At 40.4% G+C, this 20,305-nt stretch overlaps 1 protein-coding gene across 2 annotated transcripts in view; it reads left to right on the forward strand.

Moving 5' to 3' along the window:
* Positions 1-20,305, forward strand: part of MAST4 (microtubule associated serine/threonine kinase family member 4) — a gene marked incomplete at its 5' end in the record, with an annotated part of 275,947 nt that overhangs the window by 102,592 nt on the left and 153,050 nt on the right. Inside the window, one exon of one of the 2 annotated variants that reach the window (XM_084225039.1) lies at positions 9,348-9,422. The exons of the other annotated variant lie outside the window; for it this stretch is intronic. Within the exon in view, the coding sequence (XP_084081165.1) occupies positions 9,348-9,422 (75 nt within the window). The remainder of the gene's footprint in view (positions 1-9,347; positions 9,423-20,305) is intronic. 2 annotated transcript variants of the gene reach the window in all.

Here is a 20,305-nt window from a genome sequence, read left to right on the forward strand (position 1 = left end):
TTATTAGTCACAACTAATGAAACTAGTAATTGTCTGTATTTTCTTTTCAAATCTTTTGTAAGGAAAAGATTCTTTTCAAATATTTTCAAATCTTTTAAAATTGATACAGTTTTGATTGTGATGCTAGTTTGTTCATGTGTCATATTTCACATAATGACTTTAGATTTGCTTTAACCAACTGATAAGCTACGCTTGCTTTAAAAGTCAAAAGTTTTAGCTTTGTTAAGTTAGCAGTTTTCTCAAAATTGCCCACAGGCGTTGAGATGCTAATAATTTCTTCTATTAGATTGAGGCAATATTTGCTTCAAATTGCATGTAACAGTACCAGTTATTCATTTGAACATTAAAATTACATAAAAATAAGTTACTGCTATGATTTCAAAGCAGAACATTCAATACCGCAATTTTGTAATTGTTTTTGATCTTGTTTTCTTGGCTTTACTTTTTTCCCTATATATGTAGCCCTAACTTCTCCAATGCTAACCTTATTCTCTGTTGGATCCTTGCTTCATCCAGTGTAAATCAGAACAACATTGCCTTCTGTCAGCAACTCTTGCCTTCTGTAATCTTATTCAATTACCTTGTCTTAGTTTATCTTTTGTGTTCCTCTTGGTTTCCCTGTGCCCCTTCATTCAAGTCCCCCTTGATTTTAGGTCTAAAATTTAGCGCTTCTCAGTGGCACAACAGCTGGGATTAGAGACATAAAGGATACTTGCACTCACTGTTCCCTTGATAAAAAACAAGCTCTTCAGAGACTTTAGAAACTAAATTCCAGGTTTTTACAGTGCATGTTTCATTTGGAGTACTTTGTCCTTTTTGAAATTCCTTTGTTTTGTGTGTATATGCTTGGCTTAGTTTCATAAGGATGTTAAGTAACACTTCTATGACATCTGATTATCCTCCCCAACCAAGACATTATTTCAAAGCAGTGTACATTGAAAAATATTAGAAGTTTAAGCTTTACTATCAGAAATAGGAGATCCAGTTTTAGCAGCACAATGTAAAAAATTCCATCCTTTTCTGGGTTCTGTATAAGAAAATGTTGCAAGTGGTCAAATCTGAAGAAAATGTTCTAGTAATCAAATTTAATTAAATTAATAGATGGTCCGTGGTTAGAAGATGGGCTTGTGTCAACTGGTAGTTACTGTTATGCAGCAATACATGTTTTTCTGAACTTCACTGTCAGCTGTCTGGAACCTGGAAATGGTTCAGAATAGAATTGACTGAAGTGCATTGATATGTTTTGTGGAAACAATGTCATGTCTTCTGATAGTATTTAGTCCTAAAACACTACAGCTTGAAGTGTGCATGTTTCTGCATGTGTTTTGTGTAGTTGAATATTTTTGGCATTCTCTACAGATAAATCATGGTATATCAAATACAAAAACATATCTGAAGATGTTTTTCAGCTAATGTAGATTCCTCTCCCTCAGTGTAACTTTCTATGTGAAAAGTAAGGAAAATGTGCTAAGTGTATGAAGTGTGTGCTTGCTATTACTTCTGAGTTCTTTTGATGTGAAAAGGGTTTTTTAAGGTATTTTATCACTTTGTTTTAATTTATGCCACTAGAAGAATACCATTTCAGTTGCTTTAAAAAAGCCTAGTGGTATGTACCCAAGGTGTGCAGATACATTAGGGGAATTCCGCAGTCAGAATTTGTGCGCAGAAGAACCTGGAAGTATTCCCCAAACTCTAATGTTTTATGAATACAACACTCATAAGCACAGCTGGAAAATTTAGGTTATGAGTGGAAAATTGATTTTAGGACTTCAGTCCCCTTGGGAAACCAGGTTTTTAGTTTTAAATTACTTCAATTTTTTTGAGATTTTAGTAAATGTCGAGAAGTTCAATAAGGATGGAATAATACAAATGAAAAATTAGAGCAAATGTTTGTGACGAGAGTAAGAGCTACATTTCATGTTACTCTTATTCTATATTCATATGCTGCTCTCTTTCAGTTCTTCAAGACAGAGTGGTGTATTTGTCTTTTAACATTGAAGAGTATCACAGTTTATTTGGTGTAAGCAAATTAGTGATCAAGTATGGTGTATTATTAGACTGACGATGATAAATGGAAGGCTTTAAAAGTCAAGCATAAGAGCATTTTCATATTTGTTACTTTAGTCATGAGTATTTGCAACTGTCTGGAGGCAACAGTTCAAAATTTTTTTTAGGACAGGGTAGGCAAGATCTACAATTTTTTGGGTTGGTTGGCAGCAGAGAAGATTTGAGGTTGAGCATATCACATCTATGACTTGAGGAGGGGCTACTACTATGCATTACGTGCTTTGTTTTGTAGTTGTGATAAGAGATTTGATCCTTAACAAATGTATTTGTGTGAGGTAACTGCAAAGACCTCATTGCATATGACTGTGATCTGAGGAGACTAGTGCCTGCTAGACTGGAGCAGCATCTTCAGACTGCTAAGTTCCTTCACTGTAATTTCTCAAATAGTAGTTGTCTTTCTTCCTCTTAGGACTTTGCATTGCTTTACTCCTCATATTTCAGCACATATTTCTTTCATGAGTCTTTGGAATTTGTTTTATGTTGCATGCAATTTGCCTGACCAGTTTGTTTTTCTCCTTTTTGTCTTCTGGCATTCTTTCTTACATTCTCCTTATGGTCACAGCAAAATGCTAGTCTTATCTGATTCAGATTGCAGCTCAGGACTAGAATATTTTTGAGCATTTGTGAGAAGACTTTGGAACTCATTTTTTTGTCTGTGTTCAGGGGTTTTAGAGTAGAATAACAAGAGAACAGCCACCTTTTTTGTGCATGTATTTTGTTTTCTACATTTCTGTTCCTGTGTATTTATTTGTGTATGCTTAGGGCTGATGTCTCTTAGCGGTTCCTGTAGCACCTTATTCTGCTTCCTTTATTTTAAGAGGAAGAACAGAAGCTTCCAGATAGTTTTTTAGCACTGCTGCAAAATGTAGTAGTGTATGCTTTTTGATTGCCTGTTTCACCCTAAAGACACCTTCAATTATTTCAATATTATTTCTTTCTGATGTGAAGTCTATCTGACAAATCAATACTAACCTCTTCTGATGCTGAATCCAGTAATGCTGGTCTGGCTTATACGTTTGTGAAGTGTGTTTTCCTGTCTTCAGGCTCCCAGGAGATACATTGGGAAGATTTAGTCACTTTTAAATGGATGAGTTTCTGCAAAGGAGCTATTCTAGGAAAAAAGGTCTTACTTAAAGCACCCATTTTTCATGTGTGTTCTCTCTAGTACCACTGAGGAAATGCAGTAATCAATGAGGATCCTGTCAAAAATTAGTTCCTGCCCTTTTCTCCTTCAAAATGGCCCAATGTTCTTTGTTCAAATGCTGTAATAATTGTCTGTGTAGAACTGGATGTGGTTAGGGAGAAGAGAGGAGTGCCATAACTAGGAGTGCTAATGGGAGAGTGTCTGGCACACTGATGTGTTAGACTGCCAAGCAATTTCAGCAAACACGTTAGTTACACATTTTTGTTACTCAGAATTTAACATCTGTTGCTGTGCTGCAAGAATGGGATACAGAAATTTACCTGAGATAATTTTTTCATCTGCCAGTACTTTCTGTTGCTAACAGCTTAATTGCTGCAAGATGCATTCCTGGCCTTTGGTTTGTGTTCTGTTTGGGAGAGATTTCAAGGGTTTGTTTTCTTACTGTTCAAAATTGAAACTGCACATGTGTGTTGCTTTTTAGTGACATGATATCTTGCCTTGGCTGTAAGGATTGTCAGTTGTGCCATAATGTGACATTGTTTGTCAAATAACTGACAAGCAGTTATGACTGTTTTTCAAATTCCATTACTATGTAGAAATGTTTCTTACTTAGCTATGCTTTTTCTCTGCTGTGAGATGCCTCTGAAGCAGAAAGAGCTTTCCTGATCAGCCTATAAAGCTTGGCTCAGAGCCTAGTTAAGTATTACACCAAAATTCAAATTTTGGGGCAGTGGACATCAGCAAGAAATGAACATCTTAGTAGTTAAAAACCAAGCCAAACCAATCCCTCCCCCCACCAGTAAATCCCAAACCATTTCACACTTGCTTGAATCTAAAGCTGAGAGAAAAGGACTGTGTGTTATAATTTATAACATGGTCCTGCCTCCACACTTGGCACACTGATTTGCCTACTGTCTGCTGCTCTGTTTTACAAAAATGAGTAATTTGAATTCAGCGTACTTCGAAGTCATGGAGACTGTGATGCAGGATTATACTGCATTGTTTGTTACCTCTTGTACCAACACAAGGGCTTGGAGACATTTTTGGATTATACTATATTATCAGAAGGGTAAGCTTCTGAACACCTGCTGGTCTGTCTTTGCCTAAATTGATTCTCATAGTTTCATCATCAATCTGTTGCATTATTTGCATGTCACCTTGAGCAATTCAGCTTTTTCATACTGTATTCCCTTTAAGTGTTGATGAATTTTCAGTATCATGGCATGTAAGCAGAATGTGTTCTGCTGTCTAGTTTTGTGAACTTTTGTGGGAACAGAAAGTGTAAAGCCTCCCTCCCTCTCTGCACATTCCTGCTACCTCTATCTCTTATGAAGTGTCAAATTGTTCTAATAAGTTGAATTAATCTTCATGAGAAAAAGGCCCCCAGTGCCTGTAAGGACTACACTTTTTCCCTTCTTGATTATGAAAAGCTAATAAACCAATCTGCACCTGTAACGGAAAATTTGAATAATTTACCTTTTGAGTCTCCCTAGATCTTTTATTTTTTCCTCTTTTCTCGTTCCTTTCCTTTTCCTATTGCTGAGACAGGAATAGCATTTCATTATCTCTTTGGTAAGTTGAAACACAAAGAAGTTTATTTGTACAAGACTGCAAGGCTACTGGTGACCTTACAGCAGATAAGACATAACCTTATAACAGATAGAATGTAATAAAATAAAATGGAGAAGTCAAAATTTTATCTACTAACACACTTCAAGGATTAAGTATGAAATGATCATAATATCTGGATGGACCCAGTCTAATCACCAGTAGCTTTTACCATGCAGATATCTGATAGAGATGGCCTTGGTGTTGTTTACAGATCTGTTCAGCAGGTAACATGTGCCAGGAGGCTGTGCATAGGAAGAAATACTAATGCTGATGTAACATGCTGAATGGTGTCATATAATTAATAAAAACATAACTGGGTTATATGTTAAATTAGTGTTGCAGTGCTTCTGTTAAAGGTTTCAGTAGTATGAAATGACTTGATTGTGTAGCCATCCCACAATATTTACTGCTTCCTTTGCTATATCCTAAAACTATTGAGCTATCGGAAGTTGAATGGCATTCTTTGTTGCTGATATCTTGGTCCTTTTGAGGCAAGAAAGAAAGAAAAATCAGACTAAACACAGTCACACTCTTAACACATAATTTTTGTTCCTAATTTTCTTGTTTGCTTTGCCCTTTCTGGTATTTTTGCTGTACCCTGACAGCTGTATTTACATAGCCCTCCTAAACAGATGCGTTATAGCAGAGCAACATTTTAACATTGCCGTAGAAAGAAAGAAAAAAGGAATCTTCAGAGCAGTTAAAAATATACAGTGTATTGGTTTAGTAGTTGAATTGAACAACTGCATCTAGTGTGAGACACTATATAACAGGAGGTAGATTGCCATGTAAATGAAAGTAGCAAAAAGTTTAGATACAGTCTCAGCTATGACAGCAGGTCTTGGCCATAAGTTTTGCTATAGCTATTGCTAAACTCAACTGCCAGGATGCTCAATCATCTCTATAGGACACTTCTATATATCAGTCACCTTTATAAGAGACTTAAAGGTGTGACAGGGACTTGATGGGACTTTGGTGCAAATGTATCTTGAGATAGCCCAGGGCTAATCTTGTGAGAGGAAGCACGTTTAGAACGAACATGGTTTGAGGGCATGTGAGGAGGATTCTTCAGTATGACACTCATTAATGTAAAAACATCAAAATAGCCTTGTCAGCATAAGAATTTGCCCAGCTTGGCGTGGATGGAGTTGTGTCTGTGAATTATTTTTACATCAGTACTAAATACTTGCAGATCTGTCAGAGACCAGCTGTAGTGTTTGTTGGTGAATTCAACTCCTCTGTGTGGAATTTTTTGCCACTTGTTTCAGATCTTGGTCTGGCAGCTAATAAAAATAGAATGGAAAAAAGAGGTCTGTGACCGCTTCAGTCTGGAGGTAGAAATCTCTTCAGATAAGACCACATGCTTGTGTCACTTGCTATTCTTGCTTTTCTCTTGATACTGCTGTTTTCGTGAGCACTGCCACACAGTGAATGGTATCTGCTCTTAATGGAAACTGCTTTTGGTATCAGTATTGGAGCCTATACATAGCTGAATTAGCTACCAGCCTCCTCAGCCAAAAGCATATTTTCTCCTCATGCTATTTTCAGGCTTCTGTGACTTCAGAAATAAACTACATGTAATACTTGTTGCTCCGGTCTGTGTTGCATTTTTTTGTTTTGTGGGGTGTGTGGTTTTGGTTTTATGTGGTTTTTTTTGTTTTGTTTTTTATTACCCCAAGATGAGTATTTCCCACAAGATTATTTTTTGGATAACTCCCTGTTAAATGAAATAAGTCTCTGTCTCCTTCTGCTCCCATGCCGATTTTCTGCATGCCACCTAACTAAAATACCAAAATACCTTACCACAGAATTATTTAGGATTCTTCAGTTTTTCCTTTAGCTGTCCTTGTTGACATGAATCGTGTTGGCTTTTGCAAGGATTTAGTTTTCTAACAGTAGTTTTACTGTATCAACTTATAATTGCAACGTACTGCTTCCTCTCTAAAGGACATTCATCCTTCAAGGGTATCATGGATCCACTGTATGTACTTTATGGTAATAACTGCAGTGACTGTGAATGCTTAAGTCTTTCCAGCATGTAGGTTTTTGTTGTTGTTACTGGTTTTTTTTGGTTTTTCTTCCCCCCCACCCCAAGGTAAAGATTGCTATGTCTCTGTGACATTGACTCTGGTTTGTCTGCCCTTATTAGACAATCCTGTATGGAACAGTACCTACTGCTGACATTGGCAGAAGGTTTCTGTTTTTATCAGCTGAAACGCAATACTGAGGAACATGACGTTATGATGCAAAATCTGTATGCATATAGTCTAATGTCTCTAATGTCTTCAAATGCTCAATATCTAATTTTTCCATAGTGAAAGAACCAGCTTCTTTCCAGCTTTTTTTAATCTCATGTTGATCTTAGTTGAACCTTCACATATCCTGATGACAAACTATCGTCTCTACATGGGATGGTATTGCATGAAGTCTACCCTGACTGTTTTGGGCTAAAAAATGAGCTGTTAATGTCGTCTGGTTTAGGATGTTGTACTGGCTGGTGTGATTGAAGGCACAGCCCACATAAACATTTAATAGTCTGAACTTTGACTTTCCTTTTTCATAGGAGTAATCACATCAATTTAGGTATACATTTTTGCTTCTGAAATGGTATTGGTACTGTATTGGGGGTTTTTTCTGTGTGTTAGCTGTGTTCGTGCCAGCTTCTGGAAAGCATTCTGAAGGAGAGACAGGAAAGAAAGAAAAATGTGAATAAAGGAAGAAGAATTCCATGTTTCTCAGTTAAATACAGGATCCCATGTTAGATTAGCTAATAATCATAATATGAGAGAAAGTAGAGCCTCTGAAGTTCAGCACTTTTGCTAGCTAATGTCCAGGTTAAGCTAACTCTACCATCGTTTCCAAACTGTGACAGAAAGGATACCCTTTTTCAAGCATCCGTTGGTAATTATATAAAATTTGATGTTAGATTATAATGGCAAAGGCATTGAGAATTTTTAAAAGAAATTGTTAAAGAAGAAGTGTAAAGGTCTTTTTTACCTTCTTCTTTACCTTCTGGCCATTGTACGTACAGCTGATTTTAGTCCATTACAACAGTAAAGGAATGTTACTGAAGTACATTGCCATCAGCAATCTGCAATTGTAACCAAGTGTTAGGAAAGTGTAGGATAGCTACCTTTTCTGTAATGCTGGTTCTATTGATTAGAGCTAGTTTGCACTACTACTGTTGTGGATTTGGTGAATTATGATGTTTTCCTCCTATGGTGGCTGTAATCTTTGATTATTTTCACCGGCTCTTTTTGAGTTACAGGGCTGGTTCTGTTGTGTGGTGTCATGCCAGAAGTAGAAGCCTTTTTAAGGAGGCGTAAAAAACTAGTTTTATAAAAATGCTTTTTGAAAAACAAGACTTGAGATCTTAAAAAATATTTGAGTAGCATTGTATTTTCATTTTAAAAACCCTGTGAATGTCTTTTCAGAAATAGGAGCAGGTCTGTCTTATATTTTTAAAATACTGTGAGTTTTTTTCCCAGGGAAGACTCTTAGGAGAATCGTGTATTGGTTCCAAAAGAAAAAGAAAAAAAAAAAAAGAAAAAAAAAGTCTTTTAAATTTTTATCCTCTGATTCTTGTGATTAGAATGAGGCTCTTCACCCATATCTTCTCCCCTTCAGACACATACCTGAAATAACAGACTGTAGAGTTCGTACTTACTACAGCAATGAGGGGCTTTCAAAATTGGAAAGTTTCTGGAGAGATTGACGCAGTGTATTTGAAGTGTCTTGGGGAAGAAACTAAATGTTGCACTTCTGTCTCTTGGATATTAAGGAGGTAGAGGATTTGGAACCAGTATCTTCATATCCTGGAAAAATCTCTTATTGTATTGCACATGTAATGAAGACTATCAGTTTCAGGTTATTTTTCAAATGAATGCTCTTTCAGATTTTGCTTTCTAAGAGAAAATACTTACCTTTTACCTGTGTGAGCCTGGTCTTTCTCAGTTTTCTCAAGCAAGGACATTAATCTCTGTAAGTTAAAAGTCTCTAGAATTTAAGGTGATTATTGCAGGTCTGGGTAGAGAATATGAATCTTAAAGAAATCTTATTTTGCTAGAGGAGATTTTGATGTTTGTGTTGAAGCATAAATCCAGTTGGATTGGGGTTTTTGTGTTTAATTGCATAAGTTGATACAGAAAATTTAAGATAATGTGTATACTTTGGGAAAGTGAAATGAATGTTTAACTTGAATGTGTGTACCTGAAAGTGAAGTAGGCATGTGTACGTGTGTGTATACGTGAATTTATAGGAGACAGCATTATTAAATGTGTGTGAATAATACATATAGAAATGCCTCTCGAGGCTGCTTTTTAAAGCAAATGCTTAATTCTCTTTCTGATATTTGTACAGTGGTATTACTTAAATTGATGTAATAAAGCTTTTTCAAAGTTAGTGAAAATACAGTTCAGTTAAATACTCTCCCTCTCCCTTCTCCAACATCTTCCATTCCATCCCCTCCATGATCCATTGCCCCCTTTTCCTCTGTTCTTCCTCTCCTTTCTTCATTCACTGTCAGGAAGGGACGCCTCAGAAGAGTCATTTCAGCTCAGCACGCCACCGTCAGAGACTAGTGGAACCATCAGCTACAAAAGTGAGTGCCTTTATTGAAGGACCATTTCTAAAATGGAATGTTGTGTCAGCAGAGGATTTGTTGGTAAAGAGAAGCTCTGTGTGCTTGGTGGGGAATTTAGTTATTTTTACTCATCTGCAAGTAATATACTCACTATCTCTAAAGGTGAACTTCAGCACTGAATTGATTCCTCCTCAACTGCAGCAGTTGTTTTTTTAACTTTAAAAAGTTGTGGGGAGATTTTGTTTGTATCTGCAAAGTGTAATAGAAACTGTATGAAAAGTTCTACTTCACTTTTATCAGTTTGTGTCCTGTCTTTTTGTAAATCCTTGTACATTTCATTTGTCTTATTCTTAAACAGCAGAAGGCTTTCATTGAATAAAAAATTGGCAAGGATATGGAAAATAATCAAACACTATTATCAAGCGCTATGAAGCAATACAAAGTTTTAGTGTAGAAAAATAGACTGGCATCAAGAGATGATGTGAGCAGATGCAATAGCAGTACTTGCTGGTTCATAAGGCTGTTCCACCTTTTTGGAGATGTACTCAGAAAACTTGATGGGTTCACTGAGGTTGATTTTACTATGTAACTTCTAATAAAATAAACTATAGTGCACATTTTAGAGCATCAGAGTTCCCAGTATTTATTTTGTGCTACTTTTTTGTGATACTCCAGCAAATATGAAACTGTGTATCCATTACTATCACTGCCTGGAAATCCCATTTTTCACTTTATTTGAAATACTGCAGAATTGACTGCAGTATTTACATACAACTTTTGATACAGGTTGAAGTAGGTCTGTGATAGCAGTCCTGGTTATGAAAGAAAAGCTCTGGTTCTATGTTTTGTGTTATGTTTTAATTAGGATTCCAAGTATTGTTGTTATACTGATTCCTTCTGTTTTTATATGTGTTAATTCATTAGGTATTAGTAATGTTGACTTTTACCATTTCTTTTAGCATGTAGCAACATTATCAATGCTAAGATGTCCTTTTGGGGGTCTGGGGAAGGGTTTTTTGGGGTTTAAAGAAGCAAAAGTAAGTTAAAAAAAAACCTAAAACCATCTCTATCTATTTGTCTATCTGTCTGTCTATCTGTCTGTTTGTCAATCTATCTATCCATGCACACACATGTATCAGCCTATACTCTTGAGAAGCCACTTTCTGTGTGCATTACTGTTTACTAGAATCAAGTAATTTCTGCAATGTGTAGAGCCTCAATGTGTAAAGAAAAAATGTCTACTGAATTGCAATTCTGTGGACAAAAGTGTGCTAGGTTTTGCTCCTTGCTCTTACCTAGTTTCCCTGCTTTTTTTCACCATGCCCCAGTACCCTACTATGCATCTGAATATACATTGTCAAAGGTAGGTGTGCTGTCAAAACCTCAGTGTGGTAGCTAAGAGTAACCTTAGCATTTGCTCTTCTGTTTTGTTTGGGGCAGAAGGACCAGAAAGGGTCTTGCTTGGTGTTTCTAGAGTCCTAACCCACTGTCCTTTAGTTTCTTTGCTGCTGATGCACTGGGAGCATATCAGCAGCTCAGCTCTGCTAAACACCAGCCCAGCATCCAGAGGGGGGCTGTTACCACAGTCCACATCAGCTCCACCTCTCCCCCTACAATGACTGCCAGTAGTTTCAGCATGTCCAGCTGCTTAGAAAAAACTTCTCAGCACATAGTAAGAACATTGCTCTGGTTTAGTGTTTTGTTTTGATTAAAATATGTCTGGAGGGAGAAGGAAGGAGAAGAGAAAAGAGGAAAGAGAAGGGAGGGGAGGAGAAGAGAGGAGAAAAATATGGAGCGCATCTTCAGTGCCAGTGGGAGAAAACAGAAAAACTGCCAAGTTCATAGTTCTCTGTGGTTTGCAGGTCACTCACATAATCTCCCTCATTGTCCAGGCAAGAGACTAGTGAAAATATGGAATAGTGGTCTTCTGAGTCCTGTTCTTTGGTAACATTTCACTGAGTGGGCAGGACTTAGACATGGCAAGCCTATAAAACTAACAGGCACCTGTACCCATCTGTGCTACTAGCCATGCCTTCTCTTCCTTTTCTCTGGTACACATATCTCAGTGAAGAATAGATGCCATGCTTTATGTCCTAGGTATATGTGCTTTTCTTCTCACCCACCCAGCACCCTTGCTGTGTTCTTGAAATCAACAGCTGAAAGTACTGTACATCCCAGGTCTGGCTGAGGTAATTTGAGCTATTAATTTCTTTGTTCCCTTATCCTTCCTGCATGCCTTCTCCCTTCTTTTGTGCATGGGTCACGTGCGGGGGCTTGAATGATGTGTTTTGGGCTCATGGAACCATAGAATTATCAAAGTTTGAAAAGGCCTCAAAGATCAAGTCCAGTTGTTAACCCAGCACCGTATTCACCATTTAACCATGTCCCCAAGTGCTGTATCTAGACATCTTTTAAACACTTCCAGGGATGGTGCTTCTGCCACTTCCCTGGGACCCTTGTTCCACTGCCTGACCATCCTTTCAGTGGGGAAATTGTTCCTAATACTCAGTCTAAACCTCTTGTGACATAACTTGTGTCTAATACTTCTCTGGGTTCCAAGTCTGGGAGATATCATGTTAACCTGTGGCCAGACCCCACTCAGGTACGCCCAGCTGGTGGAATATAGAATCTGGATTTGGCCGTGGCAGCTCACCAGAAAGTTTTGGAATAGGGATATTGGCTAGTGACTGTAGGACAAGGTGGCAAGGTGGCATAGTTTGCTGCTGTACATGGGACATGTCCTGGAAGTGGACATGAGAAGTGTGAAAAGGTGATTTTCAACACTTTTTTTCAGGACTGTTGAGGCTGTACTGGGTTACTACTCTATGGGCTCAGACTAGTCAAGAAAAGGAAGGAACACAAATTGTCCTGAATCAGGTACTGCAGCTGATTCCATGCTGGTTGGAGGAGAAACCCTGAGCAGATTTGGCTGGCCAAAGTATGGCCCGTGCACTGTTAATCAGTGCACTGATTATCAAAGGGGGGAAATATGGTGTTCTTCAAAAGCTCATTTGTGTTCCAAAGACATGCTTCAGTATTTACTATACAGATCCATATGAAAGTAAAGTAGGGAAGTGCTGTTAGCCCAGAGCTTCTGAGAGACAAACTGTGTCTTTCCTTTGTATTCCTGTTGCACTTGAAGAACTACTGTTTTTCTGTCAGTCACCTGCAGACTGCTGCAAGTCAGTGGGAGTATCATCAGAACTCATCTTTCCTGTTGTGTGACAGGACTACCCTTACCAGTTGTTGCTGTGACAATCTGACCAGAAAGCACTCTGCCTCAAGGAATTCATTTGCAAAGCAGCTGGTGAAGAAAGCCCACAACTTCCATGAAGTTGTAACTCAGCTGAGAAAACTGAGCTCCAGTAATTTCAAAAGGCAACAGCAGTGCAGCCTATCTCCCAGTCCTACCCATGACTTAAACTGCATACTCCTTGTCTCTCTGCTGACACACCTGCTGCAGTGCCTTTTGACAGCCTCCTCTACCACTTGGGCCTACAGATCATTGATCATTCATTCTTGGGCTATGGGGGAGTGAGGATTCTCTCCTGATTTCTTCCACTCAAGACTAGGACTATGGTTGAGAGTCAGTTTTGCAGGTAGTTCCAGAGTAGGAAGCTGTAGAAAGGCGAGTCTGGCAGAACTTCTCCAGCTGTTTGTTTTGTCATACTCATTTGTTGCCTCTGGAAGAGCTGCCAGTTGTTCCTGGTGGTACAGGTGTACAGAAGCCTCATGGTCTTGTTATGCCAAACCAAGGACTATTTTGCCTGCTTTTAGACCAAAGATGGCAAATTGCCATCAACAAATCTCACATGCTTTTCTTTAAGCTTGTTAGTTCAGCTCTCCTAGTTTAAAAAAACACACCACATGCGCGCGTGCACACACACACACACACGCACACACACAAAATCCCCTGCAAAAACAAAGAAAAAAATTAAAACCAAACAAACTTGTTACTTTGAAAATGATGTTTTGTATCTTGGCACTGTAAAGACTGGTGGGATCCTTTTTATTCCTTTTGCCTTCCTGTGCAGCAGCTGTTTGCCCAGGTGGCAGGATGTAGTGGGAGCTCAGCCTGCACAGCTTGCACGGACTGTTGCCTGTATCTATCAGGGATGCTGTTTGGGTTTGGGGCAAAACCATCACAAACTTGTAAAGCAGTACTGGTTTTGTGCCTACATTCTGCTGGCCTTTGTTCTGGCATTTAATTCTGCATGTCCTGAGTTTCCTGCATCTGCCTCCTAACCTCATGGTTACAGGAGGATGGTTGTATTTGGGAAGCAAGGCAGTGTTGTCTCATGAGAGCAGCAGCAGTGCTGTGTGAGTCAGAGGACTCTGAGTTACAAATTGCCCAGAAGATCTTTCATCTGTGGTCAGCTGATTGCAGTGATTCACTTGTGTCTGCTTGTCCTGGCCCCTGATGAAGTGCATTTCTGGGTCAGTGATTTGGGTGACCCAAAGCAGCGAGGAACACGCTGTATTGGCTTAGTGAGACTAATGTTTCCTGAGGGAAGAGGATCTTGGCCTGTCCTGTCAAAAGAGAGTAGAATTGTTGGGATATGGTGCTGTGAACTTGGACCGCTATGAGCTCATGTTTGATCTGATGCAAATCAGGGAAAGCTAAACTTCAAACACAGTCATAGAATGGTATGGATTGGAGAGGACCTTAAGATCACTAGATCCAATTGACCTGCCATAGGCAAGCATGTCTTTTGCTAGACCAGAGCTCCATTCAGCTTGGCCTTGAACACGCCCAGGGATGGGGCATCTACAGGCTCTACAGGCCAGCCTGTTCCAGTGCCTCACCAACCTCATGGGAAAAACTTTTTTCATAATATCCAATCTAAACCTGTCCTCTTTCAGTTTGAAGCCAATGCTCTTTGTCCTCTCACTACATGCCCTTGTAGAAAGGTGTCTCCATTGTTTTTAGACTTTCTTCAGGTACTGGATGACTGCAGTTAGGTCACCCTGAAATCTGTTCTCGAAGATGAACAATCCCAATTCTCTCAGCCTTTTTTTTCATGGGAGATTTTGCTCCATCCTTGTCATAATTTGGATGGCTTTCTCTGGACTCATTTCAACAAATGAGTATCTTTACTGTGCTGAGGACCTCAGAACTGAACACAGTATTCCAGGTGGGGTCTCACCAGAGCAGAGCAGAGGGGCAGAATCCTCTCCCTGGCCCTGCTGGCCATGCTGCTTTGGATGCAGCTCAGGACACATTTGGCTTTCTTTCGGTATGAGTGTCCATGGCTGGGTCATGTCCAGCCTCTCAGCCACCAGCACCCCCAAGTGCTTTTCAGCAGAGCTGCTCTTAATCTGTTCATCCTGAAGCTTCACACAGGGAGTTGCCCCAACTCAGGTGCAGGACCTTGCATTTGGTCTTGTTAAAACTCATCAGATTCCCATGGTCCCACTTCTCTAGCCTGTCCAGGTCTGTCCTGATGGCTTCCTGTTCTTCAGGTGTGTCAACTGCACCACTTAGCTTGCGGAAATCTGCAAATTTGCTGAGGGTTTACTTGATTCCTTTGTCTGTTGTCATTAAGGATGATATTAAATAATGCTTTGGGACCCCTGAGGGACATTGCATGTCACTGTCCGTTGGGATTCTGAACCATTGATTGCTGCCTCTGCATGTCACTGTCCCAGCCAATTCTTTATCCACCTAACAGTCCACCCACTGCACCCATTAAATTAATGTCTCCATTCTAGATAGATGGATGTTGTAGGGGACTGTGTCAAAGTTCTTAGAGAAGTGCAGATAAATGATACCTGTAACCCTGTCCTTGTACACTGTTGTAGTCACACCATTAAAAAAATGTGAAGTATAAAGATGCTGAGGCACTGGGGATTCTGACTTGACTGCTTGATCTACAAAGCAGAGTTGGTTCTCAGATATACATGGAAGCAATATAGATGTAATCTCTAAATAGCTTTTGCTGTATGACATTGCATTAATGTATTTACATTAGCTGGTGGTACCTTGAAACAGAAGCTTTATATATAGGGTTGCTGGTTAATTTGTTTGCCGGAGCTTCTTAGTGGGTAACAAATGTGGACACAGATAGACAAAGAAAGTGCTCTAGTAGTAATGATCTGAAAGACAAAATAAAACATGCATTTACAAAGCTGTGAAAGTTAACAGTTGAATAAAAACCAATTTGATATGGGAGCATGGAATTGAGAAAGAGTTAAAAGGGAAAACATTCAGACAATTTTCAAACTTTTTTTGTTTCAGTGTATAAATAAAGCTGTATTCAGATTAGGCTGAAGGTGTAAATTAGGAACATCTGTCTAACAATTCTGAAGGTTACTGAGAATTTTTTTAGTTTGGAAAAAAATACTGTAGAAGAATGAATTAAATAAACTCCAAACTGATTGTGAAGAGAGAAGTCATTTCAGCACAGATAATTTGCTTTTACCCACCTTCTGGTGTGAGTACCCTATCAATTAAGTACACAGCCAAGTAGTCCTCCCTCAACTCACACTGAACAATTTCTGCAGGACTTTTTTTTAAAAATCTCATACTTGCTTGATTAGAAAGTAATTTCTAAATTTAAGCCAGTAATTTAGCGTACTTTTTGAGCTGATAAAATTTTTCTACAACTGTTTTCTCTGTCTTAATGGCTCATGATTTGTAATTGTAAAGAAATACTTTGCTCTTGAGAACCATGTCTCTACCTGTTAAACCTAGACTGAAGGTCTTAAATAGTTGAGAGGTCTCATTAAAAATAATGATTTATACATGGCGATTGATAATAAATAGCTAGATGGATCAGCTGCTATTTTATGTCTGTTTAGGCTCCACCTTAAGTGTGTTTTAAACCTACACTCCTATAATTTTACTGCTTTTTACCATAAAATCAACACAAATCAGAGAGTCTTATTGTAAGAGTAGAATATTAGTGTAATGTGTTCATCATAGGATCTGCTCATATAAAAAAGAAATCATCTAGTAGGGAGGGGAGTGCAGAGAATGAAGCACTATTCCCTAGCACTACTCTGTGGCAACAGCTGACAGAAGGTTGATTTGATGGCCAATTGATTGCTAGAAAATTATGTTTACCAAAGGTTAGGGAGTCTGGTAGAAGTATAAATAGAAACAGAAGGTATGTTGGAGTCAAATATTATGGATAGATCCTCCATGGCAAGTTAAAATTTTTTGCGTTATAAAATGATTCTCCTGGCCAAGTCAGTGTGTCAGTAGTGTAATATTCATTGTACTAGATAGGTTTTGTAACATCCTACACCAAACTGGGGGAAAAAATCCACAGTACTCCCTTTTCTCCTTACTAAAACTTCAGTTCTATACAAGGCAATACCAAGCTATAATTAGATATTTTCAGCTGTTACTTCAGATGTGTGATCTCCATCTCAGTGTTGCTTGCATGCTTCCCAGTTGATTAAAAATAGAAGTAGCTGTGGCAGAAATAGTATTATAAATAGTTTGGCTAGAATAAATGCTAGTATGTATGCAAAAAAAATTACAGAAGTTTAAAGTCAGTCTTAAAATATAGTTAAATTAGTCAGCATGCGTCCACATTTAGGTGTGGAATACATAGTACAGACACTAAAAAAGGGGTAAAGTGAGACCAAATTGTGATCTAGATTTTGAAATGTCTGCCTAGAACTGGGGTCGTGTGTCGGGGAAGTGTCGGGTCACACCAGAGTTGGGAAGTATTTCAACCATACTGAGGTCAGGTTTGTGTCTTCAAAAAGATAGTTTTTTTGTTTTGGTGTTTTTTTTTTTTTTTTTTTTTTTAAATTTTTTTTTTTTTCTCTCCACAGAGAACTATGTTATTCACAGAATCATGTAGTTTAGAAAAGACTTTTAAGGTTAGTGCAAATCTTTGACCTGCTGACCAACTAGTGCCAGTCATTTTTTGAACAGCTCCAGGGATGGTGATTCCATCACCTCCCTGGGCAGCCCATTACAGTGCGTAGCAACCTCTTTCTTTCTGATGTCCAACTTGAGCCTTCTCTGGTGCAGCTTGAGGCCTTTCCTCTCATCTCTTGTTGCCTGGGAGAAGGGGCTGACCTCCACTTGGCTACACCCACTTGTCAGGCAGTTGTGGAGAGTGATAAAGTCACCCCTGAGCCTCCTTTTCTCCAGCTCTCTCAGCGGCTCCTCATAGGACCCATTCTGTAGATGCATCACCGGCTTTGTTGCTCTTTCCTGGTACACTCCAGTACCTCAATGTCTTTCTTGAATTGGGGAGCTCAGAACAGCACAGGATTCAAGATGCAGCCTCACCCGTGCCCAGCACAGGGGGACAATCCCTGCCCTGCTCCTGCTGGCCACATCATTGCTGATCCAGGCCAGGATGCCATTGCCCTTCTTGCCCACCTGGGCACAGCCTGGCTCATGTTCAGCTGCTGTCACCAGCACCCCCAGGTCCTTTCCAGCCCCTCTGCCCCAGCCTGTGGAGCTGCCTGGGGTTGTTGTGACCCAAGGGCAGGACCCAGCACTGGGCCTTGTTGAACCTCACCCCAGTGGCCTCAGCCATGATCCAGCCTGCCCAGATCCCTCTGCAGAGCCTTCCTGCCCCCAGCAGATCAGCACTCCCACTTAACTTAGTCTTATCCATGAACTTACTGAGTGTACACTTGGTCCCCTCATCCAAATCATCAGAAAAGATTTAAACAGCATTGGTCAAGTACTGAGCCTTCGGGAACCTCATGAGTGACTGTCTGCCAATGGGTTGTGGCAGCATTGTCCCTGAAATTGTTGTTAGCTGACATGCAGTAGGGCAGTGTCACACACGGAGCTGAGGTATTTGTTTCTTTCATATTTGTGCTTAGATGAGCTTTGTGGTAAATCTGCAAAGCTAGCACCAGTTCTGGAAATTTTACACTGTATGTCCACTTTGGCAAACAGAGGCATGTTGGCTACAAGTTACCTACTTCTTGTATTAATTAGTATTCTGAGTTCTATTGGTTGAATTATTCTCTTGCTTCTCATGCTGATTAGCCTGCATGCTCAGTCTTGCCCTTCTTTTGAGTCAGTGGGTTTCTTGATCCCTGAGTTGAAGGTCACATTTTCCCCCTGCTGAATTGCCTTTTACCCTGTTGTCTCAGTGTGCAGCTGCTGATTGAGCTCAAGTTCCCTGGAGCCTGAGGACACGAGGCCGTGAACTGGCACCAGTCCCTTGCACTACAAAGTGCATGAGGCTCTGACAGAGCCAGGTGACAACAGAGAGCAGCAGGAGCTGATGACTCTGCAAAAAGGCCCCAGACTTGCACAGGGTCTAAAAGCCCAGGTGGTCTTTGGTTCGGTGTCTTTCCTTGTGAGGCCTGTTTCAGGGGTAACCCAAAACCTGTTCTACAACCCTCTTCTTATTCCATGTAACTCTCTGAGTGAAGCATTATTTCTGACCCCTGAGATATCAGCACCATTCATCACCACTCTCTGGGCCCAGCCACCCAGCTGGTTTTAACCCAGTGAAGAGTGCACTTGTCCAAGGTGTGGGCTGACAGCTTCTCCAGCAGAATGCCTCGGGAGACAGTAGGCTCCAAAGACTTTGCTGAAGGGAGACTATTTGTCTTTTTGTCATCCCCCCGGGCAGGTCTCCTGATCATGAGAGGCGATCAGGTTAGCCATGCTGGAGCTGCAGTTCCTAAATATATGCTGTCTTATCCCTTGGATGTCCTGTGTGTGTCATGTGATAACATTCTGTGGGTACCCAGGAAATTCCTCTAGCTGCCCTGGAGGGCTCAAGCCCCTGCCCAGGGGGCTCAGAAACCTTGGCACAGAGCTCAAGACCCCTGTGCCTTTGATTTAGCCCTTGGAAATAACAATTACCACCCTTTGTATGAAGAATTACAAGTCATGACAGTTTAAGTAGAATGATAGTGAATTTATCACAGGGTGAAAAAGTAGATTTTGGTGTTTTTAGAATGGGGATTCAGGGGGCAAGATGGAGGAATTTGGGCATGTCCAGCCTTTCTCCTTCTTCTTCTTGGCCTCCATCTTCTGCTGTGATGTTGGCACTTTTAGATCGGTTCAGAGTAGAAGCTCACTGTCTAACATAGGTGATAGGTATTGGAAAGTAATTGTAAACCTTGTGCACGTAGTTTTTAGTATAAAGACATAACACCACCCCGGGGGCAGGCAGAATGCCTCTGACTGTCTTGCTGAGTGGACCTTGGCAGGACAGGAGAAAGAATTTTATAGATAAGAATCAATAAACAACCTTGAGACCGCGAACTGAAGAGCCCTGACTCTTTCTTCAAGTGCTGGGCTGGGAAAAGAGACTTTCTAACATTTCTTGGGGTCACTCTGACCAGCTAGAGACCCTGAGAACATTCAAAGTTATCTGATAAACTTCCTGGGCACTGAGGTACATCACTATACATGTACTTATTTTACCTATTTATTGTTGGTAAGCACAGGAAATGTGGTTTAGATGAATGGACAGTGGGGTAGACCAGGACTGGCTGAATGGCAGAGCTCAGAGGGTCAGGATCAGGGCAGCAGAATCCAGCTGGAGGCCTGCAGTCAGTGGTGTTCCTCAGGGATCAACACCGGGTCCAGTCTCACTCAGCTTGTTTATCACCGGCCTGGGTGAAGGGATCCAAGGTACCCCCAGCAGGTTTGCTGAGGATCCAGACTGGCTGTGGCTGACACACCTGAAGGCTCTGCTGCCTTTGGGCTGGGCCTTGGTGGGCTGGAGAGCTGGACAGACAGAACCCTAATGAGGTTCAGCAAGGGCAATGCAGGGTCCTGCAGCTGGGGAGGAATAACCCCAAGTACCAGCACAGGCTGGGGCTGCCCCACTCAAGAGCAGCTCTGCAGAGAAGCCCCTGGGAGCCTTGGTGGATCCCAGGTGACAACGAGCCAGCAGTGTGCCCTTGTGGCCAGCAGGCCCAGTGGGATCCTGGGCTGCACTGGGAAGAGGGTG

The sequence above is a fragment of the Fringilla coelebs genome (assembly GCF_963513975.1).
Source record: "Fringilla coelebs genome assembly, chromosome: Z".
Taxonomy (NCBI): domain Eukaryota; kingdom Metazoa; phylum Chordata; class Aves; order Passeriformes; family Fringillidae; genus Fringilla; species Fringilla coelebs.